General features: G+C 41.3%; 1 protein-coding gene across 1 annotated transcript; it reads left to right on the forward strand.

Moving 5' to 3' along the window:
* The first annotated feature begins 1064 nt into the window (after window positions 1-1064).
* On the forward strand, window positions 1065-26610 carry LOC109889262 (casein kinase II subunit alpha'). Its single transcript, XM_020480569.2, has 12 exons — window positions 1065-2158; window positions 20599-20710; window positions 20962-21063; window positions 21848-21898; window positions 22181-22240; window positions 22796-22879; window positions 23241-23351; window positions 23513-23614; window positions 23872-23972; window positions 25701-25849; window positions 25956-26038; window positions 26280-26610. The coding sequence occupies exons 1-11, from the start codon at window positions 2055-2057 to the stop codon at window positions 26030-26032; spliced, it is 1053 nt and encodes a 350-aa protein (XP_020336158.1). The 5' UTR covers window positions 1065-2054; the 3' UTR covers window positions 26033-26038; window positions 26280-26610.
* Window positions 26611-26894: the final 284 nt, after the last annotated feature.

Here is a 26894-nt window from a genome sequence, read left to right on the forward strand (position 1 = left end):
GGCAGAGTCGATTTCCGCACATATAAACCCAGGGTCGTTACAATATGTTCAACTCTACGGTTAGTTTTGTCACAAAAACTGTTGCGTTAAATAGTATACTGCCTACTCGGGTTTCGGCAGCTGGCTCAGGCCTACAGTTTGCAGATACAGTGCGGGTTGGCTAGTCTGCATGATAAGATTATTATGGATAACAGCGATAATATTTGAGTTTGTCAAACGGCAGTCAAGCAACTATCATCACGTCACAAGAATAAGACTTTCGATATTTTTTGGAAAGGAGCATCAAGATAACCGTGCACTTTCACCACCCCGTGAAGTTAATCATAATTGTATTTAATCTGTAGACTAATAACTGCATGGTCATAGTGGGAGGACCACACACCAATCGCGTGACTCCAAATGTACTTTGATATGATGGCTATTATATTAATATTTGCGCATAAAGGCGTTTCCATCACATAATTAATTTTACCGACACAAATAGACCCCACCATGTCAAATGAACAAATGATCTGTTGCCATTTATACAATTTTACAGAAACTACCTGTTTCCACCGATTTAAAAAAAAAAAGTGTATGATTTTCATCGCATAAAAACTGGATGTGAACGTGGTGAGCGATGGAACAATTGTTTCCAATGCATTTGTATACCCTACACACTAGAAGGCGCTGCAGCCTTGGCTGAACCTGGAGCCATGTGGCCACAGAGTTTCTAAACGTAGAAGTGCAACATCGCGAGACTTCCGGGAACGTTTGCGAAACAGAACAAACAGGCCAGGGTCTGGGATTTGAAGTCAATGAGAGAAGTGAAAATGTCTTCCTTTGTTTTTTTTTATCGAATTCTAAATGCACAACCTAGATTCGAGTCAATGTCTAAAGTAGATGAACATGTTACCACTCCAACCTCGTGAAAGTGACAACCAAACGTTTTCATTTTTGTCTTTATATCAAAGAGTGTCTTTGATACGACTGTGTGCACACGCGCAGTTTGGCGCGAGACGACCATTAGAGCCTATACGTGTCTCTACGCATGAGCTTTGCTAGCCAACGTCGCCCTGACATCGCCTACAAACGTGATCGGGGATTTAAATTCGAGAAGCAGTTTTAGCCTATCTTCATACTGTACTGTCTTTGATATGGCCATTCCACAAGCGTATCTAGATGATGTTCGTTTCCGGGTGCGCCTTATATCGCAATCCGGTTCCCTGCGGTTCGGAATAAGGACCGGGGCGTTTCTAAAAGAAAGCCTCAAAACCCGACCTCCAACGGGCTTTTCAAGGGATTTTGAAGCGGCGTTCCCTCCGCTTTCACATGCTACGCGCCCCGGCGAGGGTGCACTGCACCGGCGCTCAATGGTGGTGCAATTCTCTCTGCGTTAGCATACTAGCTAACAACATCGATTTCTACTCCACCCCCTCTCTAACCGGCTGTAGCTACTAGGCAATACCCAGTAGCTAGGGGTGAGCTGTAAAACCCAATTTGCCCATTCAATTCCTCCTCATCACATCCATCCACAGCGCTAGAAGATTGTTGACTTGGGAGGGCCATCGCAAGACTATTCTTGAAGGATCCCTGCATCGGATTCGGGATTTAAGGCCCTCGGGGGTTTAACCCGCAATCATTTCATTCATAAACTCCCCAAAGCCTGGCATCTCGGTCAATGTTTTGGTCAGTTTTAATACAATGTTTAAACTTATTTTACGTAAATAGTACCAGTTCGTGATTTTTCCTTTCTACCTCAACACTTCATTTTAATTCTCCTCCCAGCCGTCTTAGTTAACACTAGCTATATCTGACGGCCCCTTTCCTCCCCATCAACCTTGGAGCCCAATTAGGTTTAGCTGCTTCTGGCAATCTGTGCAACGATCGTTGCTCAGTGGTAACTGCACGCAGCACACTGGTCATCTCTCGTGGGGAAGATATCAGATAATAGGACGCCTCCTACTCGGACAGTGCGAGACCTCGGACTCCGACACGAATACGGTGGTCTGTGTTGCCAGCAATAGAGCTCTGGAAATCGAATCCTCCACACAGACGGTGCTCAGGTGCTCGCAATGCCCGGCCCGGCGGCCGGCAGTAAATCTCGGGTGTACGCCGATGTCAACACTTTGAAGAGCAGGGAATATTGGGACTATGAAGCCCACGTGCCTAGCTGGAGGTGAGATGTTTATATATTCAAGACCAAGATATTAAAACATCATAATGCACTATTTAGTATTTTATTGGCAAATGCTTTATCAACCGTATGATAACACTGTTGATGTCGATACGTGTATTCTATTTGTCTTTTGTTTTATTGTATGTCTAAATACTCAGCGATTTCCAGCTACTACAACAACGACACATAATCTTTTACTATTTACTGGATTATGTTCCAATGGCCATAATATTGTTCGATTGCTTTTGGCTCTTTGTGGGCGGATGCAATATTGATATATTATATATCATAATAATAATTTATTCTCAATAAGGCGTATTTTGAAAACGACCTAATTTGGAGAATAATATGTATTTTTGGAGACCTAAAGTTTTGTCGGGAACGTGCATGGTTATGTCACTCTTGATTGGGATGGGAAAGTCATCAATCTGCGAGATCGAGCAGTTGACGCTGACAAGGCAGTACCGAATGACGCTTGTGAATTTTACTACTGTAGCTACTTCCTATGTTCTACTTTTCGATATTTCCACATAAGCAACATGTGAACTTCGTAGGGGCATATCAAATTTGTTGTCAAATGAAAGCTAAATATGTTTTGTAGAAATTAAAGGCATAGATAGATACACTTGTCTGGATAAAAAGATGGAAAATGGGTCATAGAATTCATCTACGAGAAAAAGTCTTAAAAGGTATCAGAAATGCATCAAAACACAATGTTGTCATAAACACCCCTGCCAACTAATATCAACACTTTAGTTTTAGAGAAATTGTTTACCTTCTGTAAGTTTATGAAATATTGCCTTGTGCCTTGAAATTCCGTTACCAAAAACCCACATATCTTTAAGATATTTCCAAATAGGATAATAGGAGGATAATGAAGGTTAAAATCAAATTTTATTTGTCACTTGCTGAATACAACGGATATAGAGTAGACCTTACCAAGAAAATATTTACAAAATAAACTATGGTAAAAAATCAAATAAATACCACAAAATAACAATTATGGCATACTGGTACCGAGTCAATGTGTGGAGGTACAGGTTAGTTGAGGTCATTTGTCCATGTAGGTAGGTGTTCAGCATCCTTATGGCTTGGGAGTAGAAGCTGTTAAAGAGCCATTTGGACCTAGACTTGGCACTCTGTTACCGCTTACCATGCGGTTGCATAGAGAGCAGTTTATGACTTGGGTGACTAGAGGCATTGTCGTGCCCTCTTCACAACTTTCTTGGTGTGTTTGGACCAGGGTCAAATCAAATTTTATTTGTCACATACACATGGTTAGCAGATGTTAATGCGAGTGTAGCGAAATGCTTGTGCTTCTAGTTCCAACAATGCAGTAATAACCAACAAGTAATCTAACTAACAATTCCAAAACTACTGTCTTATACACACAAGTGTAGGGGGATAAAGAATATGTACATAAAGATATATGAATGAGTGATGGTACAGAGCGGCATAGGCAAGATACAGTAGATGGTATCAAGTACAGTATATACATATGAGATGAGTATGTAAACAAAGTGGCATAGTTAAAGTGGCTAGTGATACATGTATTACATAAAGATGCAGTAGATGATATAGAGTACAGTATATACGTATACATATGAGATTAATAATGTAGGGTATGTAAACATTATATTAGATAGCATTGTTTAAAGTGGCTAGTGATATATTTTACATAATTTCCCATCAATTCCCATTTATTAAAGTGGCTGGAGTTGAGTCAGTGTGTTGGCAGCAGCCACTCAATGTTAGTGGTGGCTGTTTAACAGTCTGATGGCCTTGAGATAGAAGCTGTTTTTCAGTCTCTCGGTCCCAGCTTTGATGTACCTGTACTGACCTCGCCTTCTGGATGATAGCGGGGTGAACAGGCAGTGGCTCGGGTGGTTGTTGTCCTTGATGATCTTTATGGCCTTCCTGTAACATCGGGTGGTGTAGGTGTCCTGGAGGGCAGGAGGTTTGCCCCCGGTGATGCGTTGTGCAGAACTCACTACCATCTGGAGAGCCTTACGGTTGTGGGCGGAGCAGTTGCCGTACCAGGCGGTGATACAGCCCGCCAGGATGCTCTCGATTGTGCATCTGTAGAAGTTTGTGAGTGCTTTTGGTGACAAGCCAAATTTCTTCAGCCTCCTGAGGTTGAAGAGGCGCTACTGCGCCTTCTTCACGATGCTGTCTGTGTTGGTGGACCAATTCAGTTTGTCTGTGATGTGTATGCCGAGGAACTTAAAACTTGCTACCCTCTCCACTACTGTTCCATCGATGTGGATAGGGGGGTGTTCCCTCTGCTGTTTCCTGAAGTCCACAATCATCTCCTTAGTTTTGTTGACGTTGAGTGTGAGGTTATTTTCCTGACATCACACTCCGAGGGCCCTCACCTCCTCCCTGTAAGCCGTCTCGTCGTTGTTGGTAATCAAGCCTACCACTGTTGTGTCGTCCGCAAACTTGATGATTGAGTTGGAGGCGTGCGTGGCCACGCAGTCGTGGGTGAACAGGGAGTACAGGAGAGGGCTCAGAACGCACCCTTGTGGGGCCCCAGTGTTGAGGATCAGCGGGGTGGAGATGTTGTTGCCTACCCTCACCACCTGGGGGCGGACCGTCAGGAAGTCCAGTACCCAGTTGCACAGGGCGGGGTCGAGACCCAGGGTCTCGAGCTTGATGACGAGCTTGGAGGGTACTATGGTGTTAAATGCCGAGCTGTAGTCGATGTACAGCATTCTCACATAGGTATTCCTCTTGTCCAGATGGGTTAGGGCAGTGTGCAGTGTGGTTGAGATTGCATCGTCTGTGGACCTATTTGGGCGGTAAGCAAATTGGAGTGGGTCTAGGCCCTAGACTCTAGGGTGTCAGGTAGGGTGGAGGTGATATGGTCCTTGACTAGTCTCTCAAAGCACTTCATGATGACGGAAGTGAGTGCTACGGGGCGGTAGTCGTTTAGCTCAGTTACCGTAGCTTTCTTGGGAACAGGAACAATGGTGGCCCTCTTGAAGCATGTGGGAACAGCAGACTGGGATAGGGATTGATTGAATATGTCCGTAAACACACCAGCCAGCTGGTCTGCGCATGCTCTGAGGGCGCGGCTGGGGATGCCGTCTGGGCCTGCAGCCTTGCGAGGGTTAACACGTTTAAATGTTTTACTCACCTCGGCTGCAGTGAAGGAGAGGCCGCATGTTTTGGTTGCAGGCCGTGTCAGTGGCACTGTATTGTCCTCAAAGCGGGCAAAAAAGTTATTTAGTCTGCCTGGGAGGAAGACATCCTGGTCCGTGACGGGGCTGGTTTTCTTTTTGTAATCCGTGATTGACTGTAGACCCTGCCACATACCTCTTGTGTCTGATCCTGTTGAATTGAGATTCTACTTTGTCTCTATACTGACGCTTAGCTTGTTTGATTGCCTTGCGGAGGGAATAGATACACTGTTTGTATTCGGTCATGTTTCCGGTCACCTTTCCCTGATTAAAAGCAGTGATTCGCGCTTTCAGTTTCACGCGAATTGTTTGGGAATGTTTTAATCGTTGCTATGGGAACGACATCTTCAACGCACTTTCTAATGAACTCGCACACCGAATCAGCGTATTCGTCAATGTTGTTGTCTGACGCAATACGAAACATATCCCAGTCCACGTGATGGAAGCAGTCTTGGAGTGTGGAATCAGATTGGTCGGACCAGCGTTGAACAGACCTCAGCGTGGGAGCTTCTTGTTTTAGTTTCTGTCTGTAGGCAGGGATCAACAAAATTGAGTCGTGGTCAGCTTTTCCGAAAGGAGGGCGGGGCAGGGCCTTATATGCGTCGCGGAAGTTAGAATAGCAATGATCCAAGGTTTTGCCAGCCCTGGTTGCGCAATCGATATGCTGATACAATTTAGGGAGTCTTGTTTTCAGATTAGCCTTGTTAAAATCCCCAGCTACAATGAATGCAGCCTCAGGATGTATCGATTCCAGTTTGCAAAGAGTAAAATAAAGTTCGTTCAGAGCCATCGATGTGTCTGCTTGGGGGGGAATATATACGGCTGTGATTATAATCGAAGAGAATTCCCTTGGTAGATAATGCGGTCGACATTTGATTGTGAGGAATTCTAAATCAGGTGAATAGAAGGACTTGAGTTCCTGTATGTTTTTGTGACCACACCACGTCTCGTTAGCCATAAGGCATACGCCCCCGCCCCTCTTCTTACCAGAAAGATGTTTGAGTCTGTCGGCGCGATGCGTGGAGAAACCAGCTGGCTGCACCGACTCCGATAGCGTCTCTCCAGTGAGCCATGTTTCCGTGAAGCAAAGAACGTTACAGTCTCTGTTGTCCCTCTGGAATGCTACCCTTGCTCGGATTTCATCAACCTTGTTGTCAAGAGACTGGACATTGGCGAGAAGTATACTGGGGAGTGGTGCACGATGTGCACTGTCTCCGGAGTCTGACCAGAAGACCGCTTCGTTTCCCTCTTTTACGAAGTCGTTTTTTTGGGTCGCCGGCTGGGATCCATTCCGTTGTCCTGGGTGAAAGGCAGAACACAGGATCCGCTTCGCGAAAGTCATATTGTGGGTCGTACTGATGGTGAGTTGACGCTGCTCTTATATTCAGTAGTTATTCTCGACTGTATGTAATGAAACCTAAGATGACCTGGGGTACTAATGTAAGAAATAACACGTAAAAAAACTAAAAACTGCATAGTTTTCTAGGAACGCGAAGCGAGGCGGCCATCTCTGTCGGCGCCGGAAGTTGTGATAGTTTGTTGGTGATGTGGACACCAAGGAAGTGAAACTTTCTACCCGCTCCACTACAGCCCCGTCAATGTGAATGAGGACGTGTTCGGCCCTCCTTTTCCTGTTCGATCATTTCCTTTGTCTTGCTCACGTTGAGGGACAGGTTGTTGTCCTGGCACCACACTGTCAAGGCCTCTGACCTCCTCCCTATAGGCTCTCCCATCGTTGACAGTGAGAAATTGCGTAGCGTGATTTCTTGTAAGTATCTGGATTAGTGTCCCGCTCCTTGAAAGCGACAGCTCTAGCCTTTTAACTGTTGCCTGTAATCCATGGTTTCTGGTTGGGATATGTATGTCGGTCACTGTGAGGACGACATCGTCGATGCACTTATTGATGAAGCCGGTGACTGAGCTGATATACTCCTTAATGCCATTGGATGAATCCTGGAATATATTCCAGTCTGTGCTAGCAAAACAGTCCCGTAGCGTAGCATCCGCGTCATCTGACCACTTCCCTATTGAGCGAGTCACTGGTACTTCCTGATTTAATTTTTGCTTGTAAGCAGGAATCAGGAGGACAAAATTATGGACAGATTTGCCAAATAGGTCGGGCAGGTAGCCTAGTGGTTAGAGCGTTGGACTACTAACCGAAAGGTTGCAAGAACAAATCCCCGAGCTGACCAGGTAAAAATCTGTCATTCTGCCCCTGAACAAGGCAGTTAACCCACTGTTCCTAGGCCTTCATTGAAAATAAGAATTTGTTCTTAACTGACATGCCTAGTTACATAAAGGTTTAAAAAATTGTGTGTGGAGTAAAGATGGTCTAGAGTAAAAAAAAAAAAAATATATATATATTTTTAATATCCTCTGCTTGCCCATGTGACATGCTGGTAGAAATGAGGTAAAACGGATTTAAATTTGCCTGCATTAAAGTCCTCGGCCACTAGAAGCGCCGCTTCTCGATGAGCGTTTTCTTATGGCCTCATACAGCTCGTTGAGTGTGGTCTTAGTGCCAGTGTCGGTTTGTGGTGGTAAATAGATGGCTACAAAAAAATATAGATAGCTTATCATGAGGTATTCTACCGCCGGCTAGCAATACCTCGAGACTACCTTAATATTAGACATTGCGCACCAGCTGTTATTGACAAATAGACACACACCCTTACCCCTTGTTTTATCAGACATACAGTGGGGAGAACAAGTATTTGATACACTACTGATTTTGCAGGTTTTCCTACTTACAAAGCATGTAAATGTCTGTAATTTTTTATCATAGGTACACTTCAATTTAAGTGGACCTTAAACAAAAATCCAGAAAATCACATTGTATGATTTTTAAGTAATTCATTTGCATTTTATTGCATGACATAAGTATTTGATACATCAGAAAAGCAGACCTTAATATTTGGTACAAAAACCTTTGTTTGCAATTACAGAGATCATACGTTTCCTGTAGTTCTTGACCAGGTTTGCACACACTGCAGCAGGGATTTTGGCCCACTCCTCCATACAGACCTTCTCCAGATCCTTCAGGTTTCGGGGCTGTCGCTGGGCAATACGGACTTTTTGCTCCCTCCAAAGATTTTCTATTGGGTTCAGGTCTGGAGACTGGATAGGCCATTCCAGGACCTTGAGATGCTTCTTACGGAGCCACACCTTAGTTGCCCTGGCTGTGTGTTTCAGGTCGTTGTCATGCTGGAAGACCCAGCCACGACCCATCTTCAATGCTCTTACTGAGGGAAGGAGGTTGTTGGCCAAGATCTCGCGATACATGGCCCCATCCATCCTCCCCTCAATACGGTGCAGTCGTCCTGTCCCCTTTGCAGAAAAGCATCCCCAAGGAATGATGTTTCCACCTCCATGCTTCACGGCCACTGATGGTGTTCTTGGGGTTGTACTAATCCTTCTTCTTCCTCCAAACACGGCGAGTGCAGTTTAGACCAAAAAGCTCTATTTTTGTCTCATCAGACCACATGACCTTCTCCCATTCCTCCTCTGGATCATCCAGATGGTCATTGGCAAACTTCAGACGGGCCTGGACATGCGCTGGCTGGAGCAGGAGGACCTTGCGTGCGCTGCAGGATTTTAATCCATGATGGCGTAGTGTGTTACTAATGGTTTTCTTTGAGACTGTGGTCCCAGCTCTCTTCAGGTCATTGACCAGGTCCTGCCGTGTAGTTCTGAGCTGATCCCTCACCTTCCTCATGATCATTGATGCCCCACGAGGTGAGATTTTGCATGGAGCACCAGCCTGAGGGTGATTGACCGTCATCTAGAACTTCTTCCATTTTCTAATAATTGCGCCAACAGTTGTTGCCTTCTCACCAAGCTCCTTGCCTATTGTCCTGTAGCCCATCCCAGCCTTGTGCAGGTCTACAATTTGATCCCTGATGTCCGTACACAGCTCTCTGGTCTTGGCCATTGTGGAGAGGTTGGAGTCTGTTTGATTGAGTGTGTGGACAGGTGTCTTTTATACAGGTAACGAGTTCAAACAGGTGCAGTTAATACAGGTAATGAGTGGAGAACAGGAGGGCTTCTTAAAGAAAAACTAACAGGTCTGTGAGAGCTGGAATTCCTACTGGTTGGTAGGTGGTCAAATACTTATGTCATGCAATAAAATGCAAATTAATTACATAAAGATCATACAATGTGATTTTCTGGAGTTTTGTTTTAGATTCCGTCTCTCACAGTTGAAGTGTACCTTTGATAAAAAATTACAGACACCTACATGCTTTGTAAGTTGGAAAACCTGCAAAATTGGAAACCCTGCAAATCAAATACTTATTCTCCCCACTGTAGCTGTTCTGTCCTGCCGATGTACGGAAACCCCGGCCAGCTGTATATTATCCGTGTCATCGTTCAGCCACGACTCTGTAAATGATAAGATATTACAGTTGTTAATGTCCCGTTGGTAGGATAGTCTCAAACGGGAGCTCATCCAGTTTATTCTTCAGTGATTGCAAGTTGTCTAATAGAACGGATGGTAGAGGCGGATTACCCACTCGCCGACGAATTCTCACAAGGCACCCTGATCTCCACCCCCTGTATTTCCTTATTTTCTTCATGCGAATTACAGGATTTGGGACTTGTCTGGGAGCAACATTATGTCCTTCGCGTCCGACTCATTAAAGAAAATCTTTGTCCAGCTCTAGGTGAGTAATCGCTGTTCTGATATCCAGAAGCTATTTTCGGTCATAAGAGACGGTAGCATCAATATTATGTACAAAATAAGTTACAAACAAATTGGTTAGGGTCCCGTAAAATGGCAGCCATCCCCTCCGGCGCCATTCCGTAACAAGTAATAGTAGACCTACCAATTAGTTATATTGATTTTTACTGATATATATTTTGTTTATGAATTATTAAGTGATTAAAACTCAAAATTCCGTTATCAAATTGGTAACAGAATTACCCAAAAAATCTGTGACGGAATTACTGCAGCTGAATTGGCTACAATGGGAAATCACAATAGTTACAAACCACAGTTGGTTCACCTGCTTACTGTCCTCCCTTCCACTGGCATATTGTTATGTTCAGCTCATAGCAGTTTTCTTTGTCTTTCTGTTGTCTTATGGTCAAACCAAGACTGTTTTAACAGTCTGGAAACCTCTCCCTCGCTCTGCCTTTCTCTAATTCTCCAGTTAATGTCACATCTTCCAGCTCTTACAAACACCTACACATGAGGAGGGCTGTTGCAGTGACCATATTATCGCCACTCCGGCAGTCACGAGTCATGAAAGCAGCCAAATTTCACACGACTGTTCTGTCAAGGTAATTAGGCTTCTCCAAGCTCTGATGGTGCTGATGGTCATTAGTAGCCTACCAAACTTGCTAACTGTCTGTTACTCAACACTCTATTGTCACTCTAATCACCCTGACATCCATACAAATGTTGTTTTTTTTAAAATCTAATCAAATACTTAATCAGAGCCCTTGAGCTCATGTTGCGCAACATTTCAATAGGCTATGCAATTGCGCAAGAAAACCGAGTGATGGCCTCTACTACAAAGAGGAGGATTCGCTTTCTACAGGCTAGGCCTACTCTGTTTATTTCTTAACTTTCCTAACATTAAGCACATTGCTTATATTTACAGCAGGAGTATAACCTACCTGGTTGGCATGAAAATTAACCACGGGGAAAAGCGTCCTCCATTCGCTATTTAAGTGCATAGATGACTTATTTTTCCCCGTTGCCCCTGTTTCGATACAGGTGCATGATAATGTTCCATTCTTAATCAAAACAAATTTCACACATATATTATTTAGTATATGTAAATGCAAAATGTAATCAAGAATATGGGTGACAATATTGCTTATCACTTGTGAATGATGCCCAGCATAAGAAACAAAGCCTTTTCTTACTACTTTTTTGAATCATAGCCGCACACCTCATGTAGCCTAGCCCATAGGCCTATATGTTTTAATAAGCTTTGTATCACATCTAAAGTGGCCAAATAACTTCTTAAAATTAAGCACGTTGGGCTCAACACGCCTTGTAAAGCAGATTAACTGGAATACATGAGCGGCACGTGAGTTTCAAATTTGGGGAAGATAATTTTCACCATAAAAATGCACCTTTATAATGAAAGCATAATTACATGCATAATTACATTTGCAGTCACTTTTGATAATGTTTTTTTCCGCTAATGGAACATTTGCGTTTATAGCCTACTACCATGTGCGCATTGCTGAGCTTATAATGTGAAGATATAGCCTAATAGTTTATCAAAATGTTAAGCTAAATGTTCTGATCTGTTGTGTAAGCCACATTGCATAAAAGTTTTTTTTTTTATGCTAGTGGTTGTATTCATTTGGAGTCTATCTCATTCCACAACTGTCCCATACTATGTTTGGAATATGTATTTCTCGCACAGAGTAGAATAGGTTGACCTTTGTACTATGGGGGATAGTAGGTTGACATAGGCTAGTGCTTTTGCTGTTCGTTAGGCCTACTCATCTTGTTAGCTGATGAAAAGAAAATGTGGACAGTTCTTCCAATATCTTCAATATGCACCTCGGAATATGATAAGGACACGCACAGTTGCATCCCCGATGTGTCTGTTTTCACTTGTAGCCTGTGAGAAAGACCTGATCATGTGTTGGAGCGTGCAGCACTCAGGGGAAGGGGCATAACGGCCACTGGCTGCAAACGGCATGGATTCTTTTAGGATGCATTACTGCACACAAACGGGATGCCGCCGTTAAATTCTAGGCATCATCAAGTGCTTGTCAAATTGTGAATGAGTGACTGATATAGTGTGTACAGCCTGTGCAAAAAACTAAGCAGAGCTCATGCCTTTCAAGTGACTTATTTTCAAATCCTCATTAGTCGCATCATGTAGACTGACAATGTATTAAAAATAAAAACATAGCCCAATGTTTGTGGAACAACTAAAGTTATATTAACTCTAAATTAATCATATAGGAATTAGTGATGCACCAATATTACATTTTTGGCCAATATCCAATATTTTCCTTGCGAAAAAAAACCCATATACTGATAACCGATATTTAGAATTTTAGCGGCATTTTAAGCATTCTAGTACAGTTAAATAGTTAACGCACAACGGACACAGCAGTCGAAGGCTCTGCATCTCAGTGCAAGAGGCGTCACTACAGTCCCTGGTTCGAATCCTGGCTGTATTATATCCGGCCGTGATTAGGAGTCCTATAGGGCGGCTCACAATTGGCCCAGCGTCGTCCGGGTTTGGCCGGGGTAGGCCATCATTGTAAATAATAATTTGTTCTTAACTGACTTGCCTAGTTAAATAAAGGTTATACACAAACCATACTGACCAAAAAGTTAGCTTGTTGGCATTTACGTAGGTCCCCATTACCAGTAAAACAATCCAAACCAACTTCTTTCACTTACTTGCTGTGCTGTTTCGTTGTCCATTAGTTCAGTCGTTTCATTCTCAAACAGAATTTCTATGGAACGCCGTTTGGGTCTTTGCATGTCAAATAACACTATTTGACATGTCAAATAAGCCTGTTGACCAATCAGGACCTGAATTTGACTGCACGTCACATAATAATTTAACGCGTTCATAATTTTTCACGTAGTTATTACACATTGATTACACTATCACTCGTCACAACATTCATAGATACGTATGCTATAAAGTTGTCTCGCGGACTTACAGTGCTGGTCATAAATAAAAAGCTAGCTATCATGGATGCAAACCATTTTTTAAGTTATTTATTTTTTATTAACTAATATCAACAAACAAAAGAAGAATAGTCACATGCAAACAAGCATACAAACAAATTATTTACATTGCCAGGAATCCTAAACAAACAAATCATATTAATTAATAATACAATAAGTTTTAATTGCCTTTTTGTTTTTCATTTTAGTTAAAGTGGTGCCATATTGTTTAAACTCATTTATAAAGTGAAAAAAGTTAGGTTTTGAATTAGACCATTTGCATTTGTGAATGTGAAATTTACCTAGTATTATTAGCAATTGGATTAAATATACTACATCTTTATCTATGTCAGAATTTCTCAAATAAATCATTATATCAAAACCATTAAATAGTACAACCGGTCCTATTTTTTTTTGTAACGAAATTCTGTATGTCAATCCAAAACATTCTACGATAAATACAGGCAAAAAAAACAAATGCAAAATGGTCTCCTTCTCCATTCCACAGAAATCAGTTATATTCAATATTCAGCTTGAATCTTTCCAAAACATGTTTCACAGGATACATTCTATGTAAACATTTTAAATGAAACTTCCCTTACTTTGTTACTGATTCAATATTTGTTAGCAATTTTCCATGCTTTCCCCTATTGTATATCACCATAGATATTTGAACAAAATAATCTTGCTGAGGGAATTGTAGTAGCACAAACAATATTCCTAATCTGTTTATAGCTACATTTATCATTGATGTTAATATTGCCAATGAATATATTTTAATGTAAATCTATGTTACTTACATCAACCAGAGAGGAATTTAAAAGAGATACTACCCCCCTTGGAATCGCATCAAAAACAATTGCCTATTCTTTCTGGGTTATTGGAATTTTAAATGTATCAAGAAATTCCCCATATGAGAGTAGATACCCATCCTTATTCAGTAACTGACCAACCAAAATAAATTTATTCTCAAACCAGTTATGAAAAAAAGATTTATACGATTTAAAAATATCTTTGTTTTTCCATAAAACGTATCTGTGAGGGGAAAAATTGTGTTTATACGCTAACATCTACGCTAGAATTGCCTGTTTATGGAATTTGGCCAACTTTACTGGGGTTTTTATCAAAATTACATCGAAGCAAAAATTCTAAACCACCAACAGTCAAATAATTATATACTTAGGGAAGATATTCTAAATACTGTTCTGGTTCTTAATATCAGAAATCCAATTTATTTTAAAAGCATTATTTAGAGTATTGAAATCTAAAACCTCAAAACCTCCTTGTTCATGGATGCAAACAATGTTCTTCCCCAAAAACATAGCAAACCGTCATAATCTAGGTGTTGTCATCTTAAACAACCCTAATTTATAAAACCGTTCTTATTTGATTAATGGTGGTTGGACCCATCTATGTGTAGGTATAAGTATTAGCCACAATAGTGGAATTTGCGGTTAGCCTTCAAAATAAAAGTATGGCATAATTGTACTATTTGTATCACTGTCAATTACATACTTTTATTTTGAAGGCAAACCGCAAATTCCTCTTGTGCCTAATCCTTATTGTGGCTAGCTTCACAACACTTAGCCCGGTCTAGTCGCGCCTCACGAGCCAGATGAGGCTAGCTGGCTGCTTATGACGTTAGTTTTGGGCAACAAGGTTAAATTGCTGGCTAGCTATTTATTTCCATTTACTGAAGTTCAATTTCAATAGGTAAACAACAAGTGGCAACTTAGCTAATACTTAAAAAAAAAATGTATTTTACCTTTATTTAACAAAGTCAGTTAAGAATAAATTCTTATTTTCAATGACAGCCTAGGAACAGTGGGATTTGATCTTGCAACCTTTCGGTTACTAGTCCAACGCTCTAACCACTAGGCTGCCTGCCACCACAAGGATTCCTAAATTATTGCTAAGAACAATGAAAATGACTGCAGTTTCTACTGGTCATTGTTTACAGGCTGGTTGTAATGGTGCTAGCTAGGTACCAAGCTAAAGCTAGTTACCCCAGAAGTTGTGGTCGAACATGTGATGCTTTATTACCAACGCGGTATTGTAAACACATCGTTCGTGGCCGGTGTTTGCTCATTTGCAGACTTATTTTGTACAGCTTTGACAGTGCTACTGTACCTTTTTTGACATGCAAAGACCCTAAACGGCGTTCCATAATATGTATGTCGTGAAGCTAATAGCAGAGACGCTATTACAATGTAAGAGAGAACGGTTGATTTTCAAGGGCAATGAATTCCATTATCTTGGCTTTAATGGATTTCTCCTTTGCGTTGTCTCGCTGAAATGTTCTTACTCTTTCAAATGACTACTCGACTTGTTGACTGCTCGATCCTCACAGGTTAGGAATTCTGCGTTGACGTGTAGCGCAACATTTTAAGTGGCGTCATTACATCATGTACCTACGTTATATAGGTATGCAGTCAGGTTTGACATCGGTTTTGCACATATCGGCCGATACCGATGTTGGTATTTTTATTAGAATATGTTCACTGATATATTGTGCATCCCTAATAGGAATACCTATTTCTTTGTTAACAGCTGAACACAGAATGTGTGCGCACTCCCTCAAATCGTTTGGAGGAAATATCCTTTTTTATTCAGCTTTGTTCAATTGTATTCTTCATACTATAAAATTATGCCATGGAATTCTAAGCAAATATTGTCTGCTGAATTAATTAGTGTAGCCCACAGCCATTTGGCATTGCCAGATCAGGACATCTCAGAGTATGCTTTTCTGTTCTTCTGAAATAGACTACATTTCCTCATATCATCCTTTGTGGGATGTTCCCCAATGCTGGAAGGGGGGACCTGAGTGAAAAACTTTGGGAACCCCTGCAGTATTGTACAGTGAGTAGAGTACAGTACAGTAGGACAGTACAATACAGTGAAACATGAGGAGAATGACATTCATATCAATAGTTATGCATTTCTGTGTAGTACTGATCATGGACCAATGATGTAATTCCGTTTCCCGGTTGTAAATCCACTTCACTTACTGTAGTTCAATAACCAAAATAGATTTGTTCAAACTCAAGGTACCATGTCCTAGCTGACACCCCATTCTTTCTGCAGATATCTTTGAGTTAGGGTTGGGTGATATGTCGAATTAATTCAAATGTATGTTTTTGTGTGATATTCCAAATGCCTGTATCTCAAGAATCAATGTTATTAAATGTTTGGTCTTGCCCACTTGTTCTTGCCCACTTGTTCTCATGTCTTTTTGACTTCTGCTGACTTCTGCTGTGTGCAATGATTTTGGGCCAAGGATCATCAACTAGATTCAGCCTTGACACAATTGATTTTCTTCTTGAGTGGATGGTCAGGGGGTCAGAACATGATTAAAAATAATTTTTAGACTGAAAATTGACCGCAATACTTAAGTCCAAACAGATATATTTGACTAAAACATAATTTCTTACCTTGCTTGTATACGGTCACATATACTGAGTTTACAAAACATTAGGAACGCCTTGCTAATATTGAGTTGCACCCCACCCTTTTCCCCCCAGAACAGCCTTATTTCGTTGCGCATGGACTCTACAAGGTTTCGAAAGCGTTCCACAAGGATGCTGTCCCATGTTGACTCCAATGCTTCCCACGGTTGTCAAGTTGGCTGGATGTCCTTTGTGTGGTGGACCATTCTTGATGCACACAGAACTTTTAGGTGTGAAAAACCTAGCAGCGTTGCAGTTCTTGACACAAACTCACACATCTAATTCGTTTGAGAATACTTTGGAACAGGTTTCCAAAATTAAAATAACTTGCAGCTGATTTACTAGTGTTTTTACAGTATTTTATGTCTAACAATACAATATATATTTTGAATCACTACCCCATCTCTGTACCCAACACATACAATTATCTGTAAGGTCCTCAGTCGAGCAGTGAATTTCAACCATAAAGACTAGTCCCCCCCCCCCCCCCCCCCAATACATCACAAAGAAGATTTTTAAAAAGCAGACATTGAATATATCCCTTTGATCATAGGCAGGTTAATGAATTACACTTTGTGTAGTGTATCAATACACCCAGTCACTACAATGATACAGGCGTCCTTCCTAACGAAGTTGCAGGAGAGGAAGGAAACCGCCCAGGAATTTCCCCATGAGTTTAAAACAGTTAAAGTTTAATGGCTGTGATAGGAGAGAACTGAGGATGGGATCGACAACATTGTAGTTACCCTACAATACTAACCTAATTGACAGAATGAAAAGAAGGACACCTGTACAGAATACAAATATTCCAAAACATGCTTCCTGTTTGGAACAAGGTACTAAAGTAATACTGCAAAAAGCAATTAACTTTGTCCTGAAGACAATGTGTTATGTTTGGGGCAAATCCAATGCAACACATTACTGAGTACCACTCTCCATATTTTCAAGTATAGTGGTGGCTGCATCATGTTAAGGGTATGCTAGTAATCGTTAAAGATTAGAGATTTTCAGGATAAAAAGTAAATGGAATGGAGCTAAGCACAGGCATAATCCTGGAGGAAAACCTGGTTTAGTTTGCCTTCCACCAGACACTGGGAGATTAATTCACCTTTCAGCAAGACAATAACCTAAAACACAACGCCAAATCTACACTGGAGTTGCTTACCAAGAATACCGTGACTGTTTCTGAGTGGCCAAGTTACAGTTTGGACTTAAATCTACTTGAAAATCTATGGCAAGACCTGAGAATGGTTGTCTAGCAATGATCAACAACCAATTTGACAGAACTTGAATAATGGACAAATTGCGCAATCCAGATGTGGAAAGGTCTTAGAGACATAGCCAGCAAGACTCACCAATACCCCATAATGACAAAGCGAAAACAGGTTTTTAGAAATGTTTGCAAATTTATTAAAAACAAAAAATAGAAATACCTTATTCACATAAGTATTCAGACCCTTTGCTATGAGACTCAAAATGATGCTCAGGTGCATCCTGTTTCCAATGATCATCCTTGAGATGTTTCTATAACTTGATTGGGGTAAACCTGTTGTAAATTCAATTGATTGGATATGATTTTGAAAGGCACACACCTACTATATAAGGTCCCACAGTTTACAGTGCATGTCAGAGCAAAAACCAAGCCATACGGTCGAAGGAATTGTCCGTAGAGCTCCGAGACAGAATTTTGTCGAGGCGCAGATTTGGGGAAAGGTACAAACAAAATTATGCAGCTTTGAAGGTGCCCAAGAACACAGTGGCTCCCATCCTTCTTAAATGAAAGACGTTTGGAACCACCAAGAACCTTCATAGAGCTGGCCCCTGGCCAAACTGAACAATTGGGGGAGAAGGGCCTTTTTAAAAATAAAAATTAATGTATTTTACCTTTATTTAACCAGGTAAGCTAGTTGAGAACAAGTTCTCATTTGCAACTGCGACCTGGCCAAGATAAAGCAAAGCAGTTTGACACATACAACAACACAGAGTTACACATGGAATTAATAAAACATACAGTCAATAATACAGTAGAAAAAAAAGAAAAAGTCTATATACAGTGAGTGCAAATAAGGTCAAATAAGGGAGTTAAGGCAATAAATAGGCCATGGTGGCGAAGTAATTACGATATGGCAATTAAACACTAAAATGGTAGATGTGCAAAAGATGGATGTGCAAGCAGAGATACTGTGGTGCAAAAGGAGCTAAATAAATAAATACAGTATGGGAATGAGGTAGATAGATGGGTTGTATACAGATGGGCTATGACCAGGTGCAGTGATCTGTGAGCTGCTCTGACAGCTGGTTCTTAAAGCTAGTGAGGGAGATGGGAATCTCCAGCTTCAGTCATTTTTGCAGTTCGTTCCAGTCAGTGGCAGCAGAGAACTGGAAGGAAAGGCGACCAAAGGAGGAATTGTCTTTGGGGGTGACCAGTGAGATATACCTGCTGGAGCGTGTGCTACGAGTGGGTGCTGCTATTGTGACCAGCGAGCTGAGATAGGGCGGGGCTTTACCTAGCAGAGACTTGTAGATAACCTGTAGCCAGTGGGTTTGGCGGCGAGTATGAAGCGAGGCCAGCGAGAGCATACAGGTCGCAGTGGTGGGTAGTATATGTGGCTTTGGTGACAAAACGGATGGCACTGTGATAGACGACATCCAGTTTGCTGAGTGGAGTGTTGGAGGCTATTTTATAGATGACATCGCCGAAGTCGAGGATCGGTAGGATGGTCAGTTTTACGAGGGTATGTTTGGCAGCATGAGTGAAGGAAGCTTTGTTGCGAAATAGGAAGCCGATTCTGGATTTAATTTTTGATTGGAGATGCTTAATGTGATTCTGGAAGGAGAGTTTACAGTCTAACCAGACACCTAGGTATTTGTAGTTATCCACGTATTCTAAGTCCGAGCCGTCCAGAGTAGTGATGCTGGATGGGCGGGCAGGTGCGGGCAATGATCGGTTGAATAGCATGCATTTAGTTTTATTTGTGTTTTAAGAGCAGTTGGAGGCCACGGAAGGAGAGTTGTATGGCATTGAAGCTCGTCTGGAGGTTAGTTAACACAGTGTCCAAAGACGGTCCAGAAGTATACAGAATGGTGTCGTCTGCGTAGAGGTGGATTACAGATTCACCAGCAGCAGGAGCGACATCATTGATGTATACAGAGAAGAGAGTCGGCCCGAGAATTGAACCCTGTGGCACCCCCATAGAGGCCTTGGTCAAGCAACCCGATGGTCACTCTGACAGAGCTCTAGAGTTCCTCTGTGGAGATGGGAGAACCTTCCAGAAGGGAAACCATCTCTGCATTACTCCATCAATCAGGCCTTTATGGTAGAGTGGCCAGACGGAAGCCACTCCTCAGTAAAAGGCACATGACAGCCCACTTGGAGTTTGCCAAAAGACACATAAACGACTCTCACACCATGAAAAACAAGATTATCCTGTCTGATTAAACAAAGTTTGAATTCTTTGGTCTGAATGCCAAGTGTCACGTCTGGAGGAAACGGTGAAGCATGGTGGTGGCAGCATCATGCTGAGGGTATGCTCCAGAGAGCTCAAGACCTCAGACTGGGGTGACGGTTCACCTTCAAACAGGACAACGACCCTAAGCACACAGCCAAGACAACGGTCCTTCACGGCCCAGCCAGAGCCCGGACTTTAACCCGATCTAACATATCTTGAGAGACCTGAAAATAGCTGTGCAGCTACGCTCCCCATCCAACCTGACAGAACTTGAGGGTCTGCAGAGAAGAATGAGAGAAACTCCCCAAATACAGGTGTGCCAAGCTTGTAGCTTCATACCTAAGAAGACTCGATGCTGTAATCGCTGCCAAAGTAAAGGTTCTGAATACTTATGTAAATGTGATATTTCAGTTTTGTTTTTTAAATTCATTTTCATTTACGGGGTATTGTGTATAGATTGAGGGGGAAAAACTATTTAATACATTTTAGAATAAGTCTGTAATGTAACAACATTTTGAAGACTTTCCGAATCCACTGTCTGTATTTCATTTTCAACTATTTTGCAAAAACATTTTTAAACATGTTTTCACTTTGTCATTATGGGGTGTTGTGTGTGTACATGGGTGAAGGGGACACAACAAAATGTGGAATAAGTCAAGGAGTATGAATACTCTCTGTATCTGTTCCCCTATTCTCTCTCATCTAGTAACCAGGAAGACTACCAGTTGGTGCGGAAGCTCGGCAGGGGGAAGTACAGTGAGGTGTTTGAGGCCATCAACATCAACAACAATGAGAAGGTGGTGGTCAAGATCCTCAAGGTAAGTTGTTCAAGGGCTGCTTTGTTTGTCTGTATGCCCCAGTAGAGGTGGATTTGTGGTCTGTTTTCTTTAAACACCTAGTCGAAGTAAGAATCAACCAGGAAAACATCTAAGTATCTAGGTAACCTGGATGATGCTGTCACCATTAGTTAGGCTATATGTTGTTATAAATGAAGTTACATCCTGCATGGTCAAACGTTTAGGCTACATCCTGGTCTGATTGTATGTCTGTTTATTATGACCCTGATTAGCCTGTCAAGAAAAAGAAAATCAAGCGGGAAATCAAGATCCTGGAGAATCTGCGAGGGGGAACCAACATCATCCGATTGGTGGATACAGTGAAAGACCCTGTGGTATGTCTTACAGCTCTGCTTTCTTCTAGCCATGTGCTAGTTCTTAGTCACCTGATTACATGGCCACTTCCTTACCCCTTCAAAGATCAGATTTGTTTGTTTATATTGTGAAATCCTTTTGTGAATGTTCCTATACATATAATCGCTGTTGAATTAACATTCTTACACTTTATAATATCAGTACAATTAACTTTACAGAGGGTGAACGTGTTTGATATTCTTTTAGTGGGGTTCACTTGACTCTTTGAAAGTTCTGCAAACTAGTCATCTACCCACATATGAAGTCTTAGACTAACTAAATTAACTGACTAATGATCTAGAAGCAGGCGAAACAGGACTCTGTCTTTCTCACATTTTTGCAGGGTTATTTTGAGAATGTTTATGGATGCAAGGGAGACACAATTACCTCATCAAATAATTTCTTCATCACATGCTCACTATGCTGCTACCTACAATAACAGAAATGGGAATTTTGATCATGGGAATTAATAAGGCTAATATTAACATGGCTTTATCTTTAATTACAAAACACATGATTTCAATAGCAGCCAGGACAAAATTGGGATGTGATTATATTATTTCATGCTTCTGATGTGAAGGGTGTTAAGCCACTGCACAATGATGTGTGCTCTTCCTTTTCTTTCCAGTAAATATGGCTCATAGCCTGATGTCATTTTTAATGTTTGATTTATCAATGAGATTGGAATATTCCCACATTTCTCTGACCCCCCCTGTGTTCTGTCTCATCTCTCTCTCTCTCTCACTCTCTCTCATCTCTCTGCAGTCCCGAACGCCTGCTCTTGTCTTTGAATGCATCAATAACACAGATTTTAAGGTAGAATCAGTCCCTCTAGGCATGGGGTTTTACTGGTTTGGGATGGTGTCATGAGTGGGGATACTTGGTCATGTTACCCAATAAGGCTTGGTACTTTCAAATACCATGTTGGTAGCCATGACTTAGCATTGCATTGTCCAGAGAATTTTGCACCCAATGTGTTTGTGTGTCTGTATGGTTGGTTGAAGGTGTTTAGTTAAACAGTGTGTGTTGCATCATGGATGCATGCATCGCATACTTGCTTTCTGCAAATTAAATCTTAAACTTTTCTTCTCTCCCCAGGAGCTCTACCAGAAGTTAACAGATTTTGATATCCGTTTTTACATGTATGAACTACTAAAGGTGAGCCTTGCAGTTTTACCCCGTGTGTTTTTACATGTATGAACTACTAAAGGTGAGCCTTGCAGTTTTACCCCGTGTGTTTTTACATGTATGAACTACTAAAGGTGAGCCTTGCAGTTTTACCCCGTGTGTTTTTACATGTATGAACTACTAAAGGTGAGCCTTGCAGTTTTACCCCGTGTGTTTTTACATGTATGAACTACTAAAGGTGAGCCTTGCAGTTTTACCCCGTGTGTTTTTACATGTATGAACTACTAAAGGTGAGCCTTGCCGTTTTACCCCGTGTGTTTTACATGTATGAACTACTAAAGGTGAGCCTTGCAGTTTTACCCCGTGTGTTTTTACATGTATGAACTACTAAAGGTGAGCCTTGCAGTTTTACCCCGTGTGTTTTTACATGTATGAACTACTAAAGGTGAGCCTTGCAGTTTTACACCGTGTGTTTTCACATGCACTCCCAGTCCTACCTTTTACCTTCCGAACTGTGGGATTAGTTTATGGTGTCTAGTCATTATTTTGCTGCCTCTTACATGATTTTGGTTTTTGTGTTTTCAGGCTCTGGACTACTGTCACAGTATGGGTATTATGCACCGGGACGTCAAGCCCCACAATGTGATGATTGACCACCAGATGAGGAAGGTAGGGGGAGCTCTTAACCTTTTTCAACCTTAGGTATGTAGAACCTTGGTAAGTTCGGAGTCAGATGATGTTATATGTGTCTTGTCCAATTTTTTAAGCTGTTTGAAAAGTCTACAAAGCTTACATAAATTGTCAGAGATCTGTCTGAAGTGACTTCAGTTATTTATTTGCCAATATTGAATGGCAGTTTATAACTTATTTAGCCTTTGCCAAATACAGTATTCTCATTGCCACCAGATGGCATCAGGGCACATACAGGACATCAAAACCTTTTTAGTAGTAGCAGCGATATCCCTTGTGTGCCACATTGTCAGTGTGGTTTCTATTCTAACACTATGTGGTTTGTGTTTTTGTGCTGCAGCTACGCCTGATAGACTGGGGACTTGCAGAATTCTACCATCCTGCACAGGAATACAATGTCCGAGTAGCATCTCGCTACTTTAAGGGACCTGAGTTACTGGTGGATTACCAGGTAAATCCCCAGCACATGCAAGCAAACACACACACTGACACATGGTCATCCTGTAAATGAATAGTGCTCCAGTGTTATTGTGTACCAATTTAATTGTAATTGGTAGCTGTTTGTGTATTGATTTATAACTGTAACTGATGCGTTTTGTGGTTTCCTGTCAGATGTATGACTATAGTTTGGACATGTGGAGTCTGGGCTGCATGCTGGCCAGTATGATCTTCCAGAAAGAGCCCTTCTTCCATGGCCAGGACAATTATGATCAGGTATCCAATTCATTTACCAATGAACTGAACCTTTCTGTTGTCACTACCAAATTTCCTTTAATCTCACTACAACCCATCTTATTCCACCCTCATCTAGACCTCTCATAATATGATAACACTGACTGCTACAATCTATTAGAGCAGATAACACATTCACTACCTGATGATAACATGTACTTACCAAATTAGATTGTACATGAACAAATATTCCCTAAGACCGAAACACATATGTAAAATGGACACTGTTCTTATTTCAGCTGGTCCGAATTGCCAAAGTCCTGGGGACAGATGAGCTTTTTGGTTACTTGCGCAAATACCACATTGAACTGGACCCACGCTTCAAGGACCTTCTTGGCCAGTGAGTACCAACAGGGAGTGCCATTGAGACATGTACAGTACCTTCAGAAAGTATTCAGACCCCTTGACCTATTCCACATTTTGCTATATTACAGCCTGAATTCAAAATGGACTAAATATTATTATTTTTCACCCATCTTCACACAATACCACATAATGACAAAGTGAAAACAAGTTTTTATAAATGTTAGTAAATTTATTGAAAATTAAAAACATAAATATCGAATTAACATAAGTATTCACACCCCTACGTCAATACATGTTAGAATCACCGTTTGCAGTGTATGCAAAGCAAAGCAGTGAGTCTTTGGGAGCTTTGCATACCTGTATTGTACAATATTTGCAAATGTTTAAAATTGTTTTATTCTTCAAGCTGGCAAATTGGTTGTTGATCATTGACATTCAATGTCATCTTGGTAAGCAACTCCAATGTATATTTGGCCTTGTATTTTAGGTTATTACCTGTTGAAAGGCAATAACCTACAATTATAATTACCTGTTTATTTGTCTCCCAGTGTCTGTTGGAAAGCAGACTGAACCAGATTTTCCTATAGGGGTTTGCCAGTGCTTAGCTCTATTCCATTTAATAAACAAATATTTTTACTTCCTAGTCTTTGCTGATGATAAGCATACCCATAACATGATGCAGACACCACCATGCTTGAAAATATGAAAAGTGTTACTTAGTGATGTGTTAGATTTTCCCCAAACATAATGCTTAATATTCAGGACATAAAGTAAAACATTTTGCCACGTTTTTTGCAGTTTTACTTTACTGCCTTATTGCAAACAGGAAGCATGTTTTAGAATATTTGTTTTATGAACAGTCTTCCTTTCACTCTGTTATTTAAGTTACTATTGTGGAGTAACTACATTGTTGTCGATCCATCCTCAGTTTTCTCCTATCACAGCCATTAAACTCTGTAACTGTTTTAAAGTTACCGTTGGCTTCATGGTGAAATCCCTGAGCGGTTTCCTTCCTCTCTGGCAACTGAGTTAGGAATTACACCTGTATCTTTGTAGTGGCTGGGTGTATTGATACACCATACAAAGTGTTATTAGTAACTTCACCAGGCTCAAAGGGATATTCAATGTGTGCTTTTTTTTTACCCATCTACCAAAAGATGCTATTTTTGGAAGACATTGGAAAAAACTCCCTGGCCTTTGTGGTTGAATCTGTGTTTGAAATTCACTGCTTGACTGAGGGCCCTAAAGGCTAAGAGTATGTGTGGGGTACAGAGATGAGGTCATTCAAAAATCATGTTAAACACTAATTGCACAGAGTTATTATGTGACTTATTATGTGACTTTTTAAGCAGATTTTTACTCCTAAAGTTTAGGCTTGCCATAACAAAGGGGTGGAATATTTATTAAATCAAGACATTTCAAGTTTTCATCTTTAAGTAACTTGTACAAATGTCTTAAAACATCATTTTTTTTATTTTTAGTTCAGGCTATAACACAACAAAATATGCAAATAGTCAAGTTGTGTGAATACTTTCTGAAGGCACTGTATTTAACTTAACTGAGTGTAAACCCTAGAGATGGGTCAGTTCCACAGATGGTTCAAGTACCAATTCTACGTTAGATGAATCACTATAGACTTAGACCATCTTTATCAGACAGTGGCCTTATAGATCCAGAAAATGAAACATTCTTTCCCAGGTAATAATACTGTTGTATTGAAGTGACAGCCTAGAGTAAGTTAGCTCTCTGTCTCCCCCCTCAGGCAGACACGGAAACGCTGGGAGCAGTTTGTCCAGACAGACAACCAGCACCTGGTGAGCCCTGAAGCTCTGGACCTGCTGGATAAGCTGCTGCGCTACGACCACCAGCAGAGACTGACGGCCACAGAGGCCATGGAGCACCCCTACTTCTGTGAGTAATACAACCTGAACGATTCCTGTTGACCACCTCTGTTGTGAATTGCCAGTTATTATGGCATTGAGGATATGATCTTTAACATGATGATTCTTCTACTAAGATCCTGTGCTGAAGGAACAGTCTCTCTCTAATGCGGATGGCAATATGGTGTCCAGTGGATCCACTACAGCTCGATGAAAGCAGGTGAGTGAGAGAAACACCAACACTGGTCTTATTGTAAATGTTGACATTCTTTTGGTCTGAGAGAAATTTAGCTCCATGTCAGGTGTCCAAGCAGGTTCACTGAAATTGTTCCATTGTTCTCAATTATTCTATTGCTCTGGGTTAACGCTGCTATTTAAATATTTTTTATTAAATCACTTTTAGATTTCTTAAGATAAATAAGCATCAACAGTATCATTTCTCTTCCCTTTTTGTCTTTCAGAAGAACATTTGTTACCTCAAATTTTGACCCCTTTGTGGCAGAAACCTCTTCAAGTGTACAGTGACAATGGATCAAAGCACCGCCGACCAGTAATACCCTCAGATGTTCATACGGGCACACACACACACATACATGAACACACTCACACCCTCCTCTGTGTCAGTCCATGGTTGGCTTGCCCCAGTTACATGTGAAGCAGCCAGACCAATGAGCTTGATGTCTCACCTCTGCCCCCCTTCCTCTTATCATTAGGTAAACAGAAAGTTTCAAAGACTAGAAAAAAAGGATACTTTCCTGTCATTATCCCCCCCCCCCCTCGTTAAACTAAGCATGAAGAATGAAAAAGGAGCGTGAGCCTGCCCCCGCCTTCCCTCGGTCTGTCTGTCCGTCTGTGTTCAGTATTCAGCCCCTCGGCAGACTTGAGCTCAGCCTCCACACTGTAGTACTGAAGTGGCATGGTGGTTGTTTCTCTGCTCTAGGTAGAATGATGATAATAATCTTCATGAAAATAAAAGATTTTTATTTAGATTGATGTGTTTGTGTGATTTTTGGAAAATGTATTTGCTATGAGCAGTATGGCCTGCTGGGTGTTGGGTGAAAATGTATTTGCTATGA

The sequence above is a fragment of the Oncorhynchus kisutch genome, linkage group LG4, assembly GCF_002021735.2.
Source record: "Oncorhynchus kisutch isolate 150728-3 linkage group LG4, Okis_V2, whole genome shotgun sequence".
Taxonomy (NCBI): domain Eukaryota; kingdom Metazoa; phylum Chordata; class Actinopteri; order Salmoniformes; family Salmonidae; genus Oncorhynchus; species Oncorhynchus kisutch.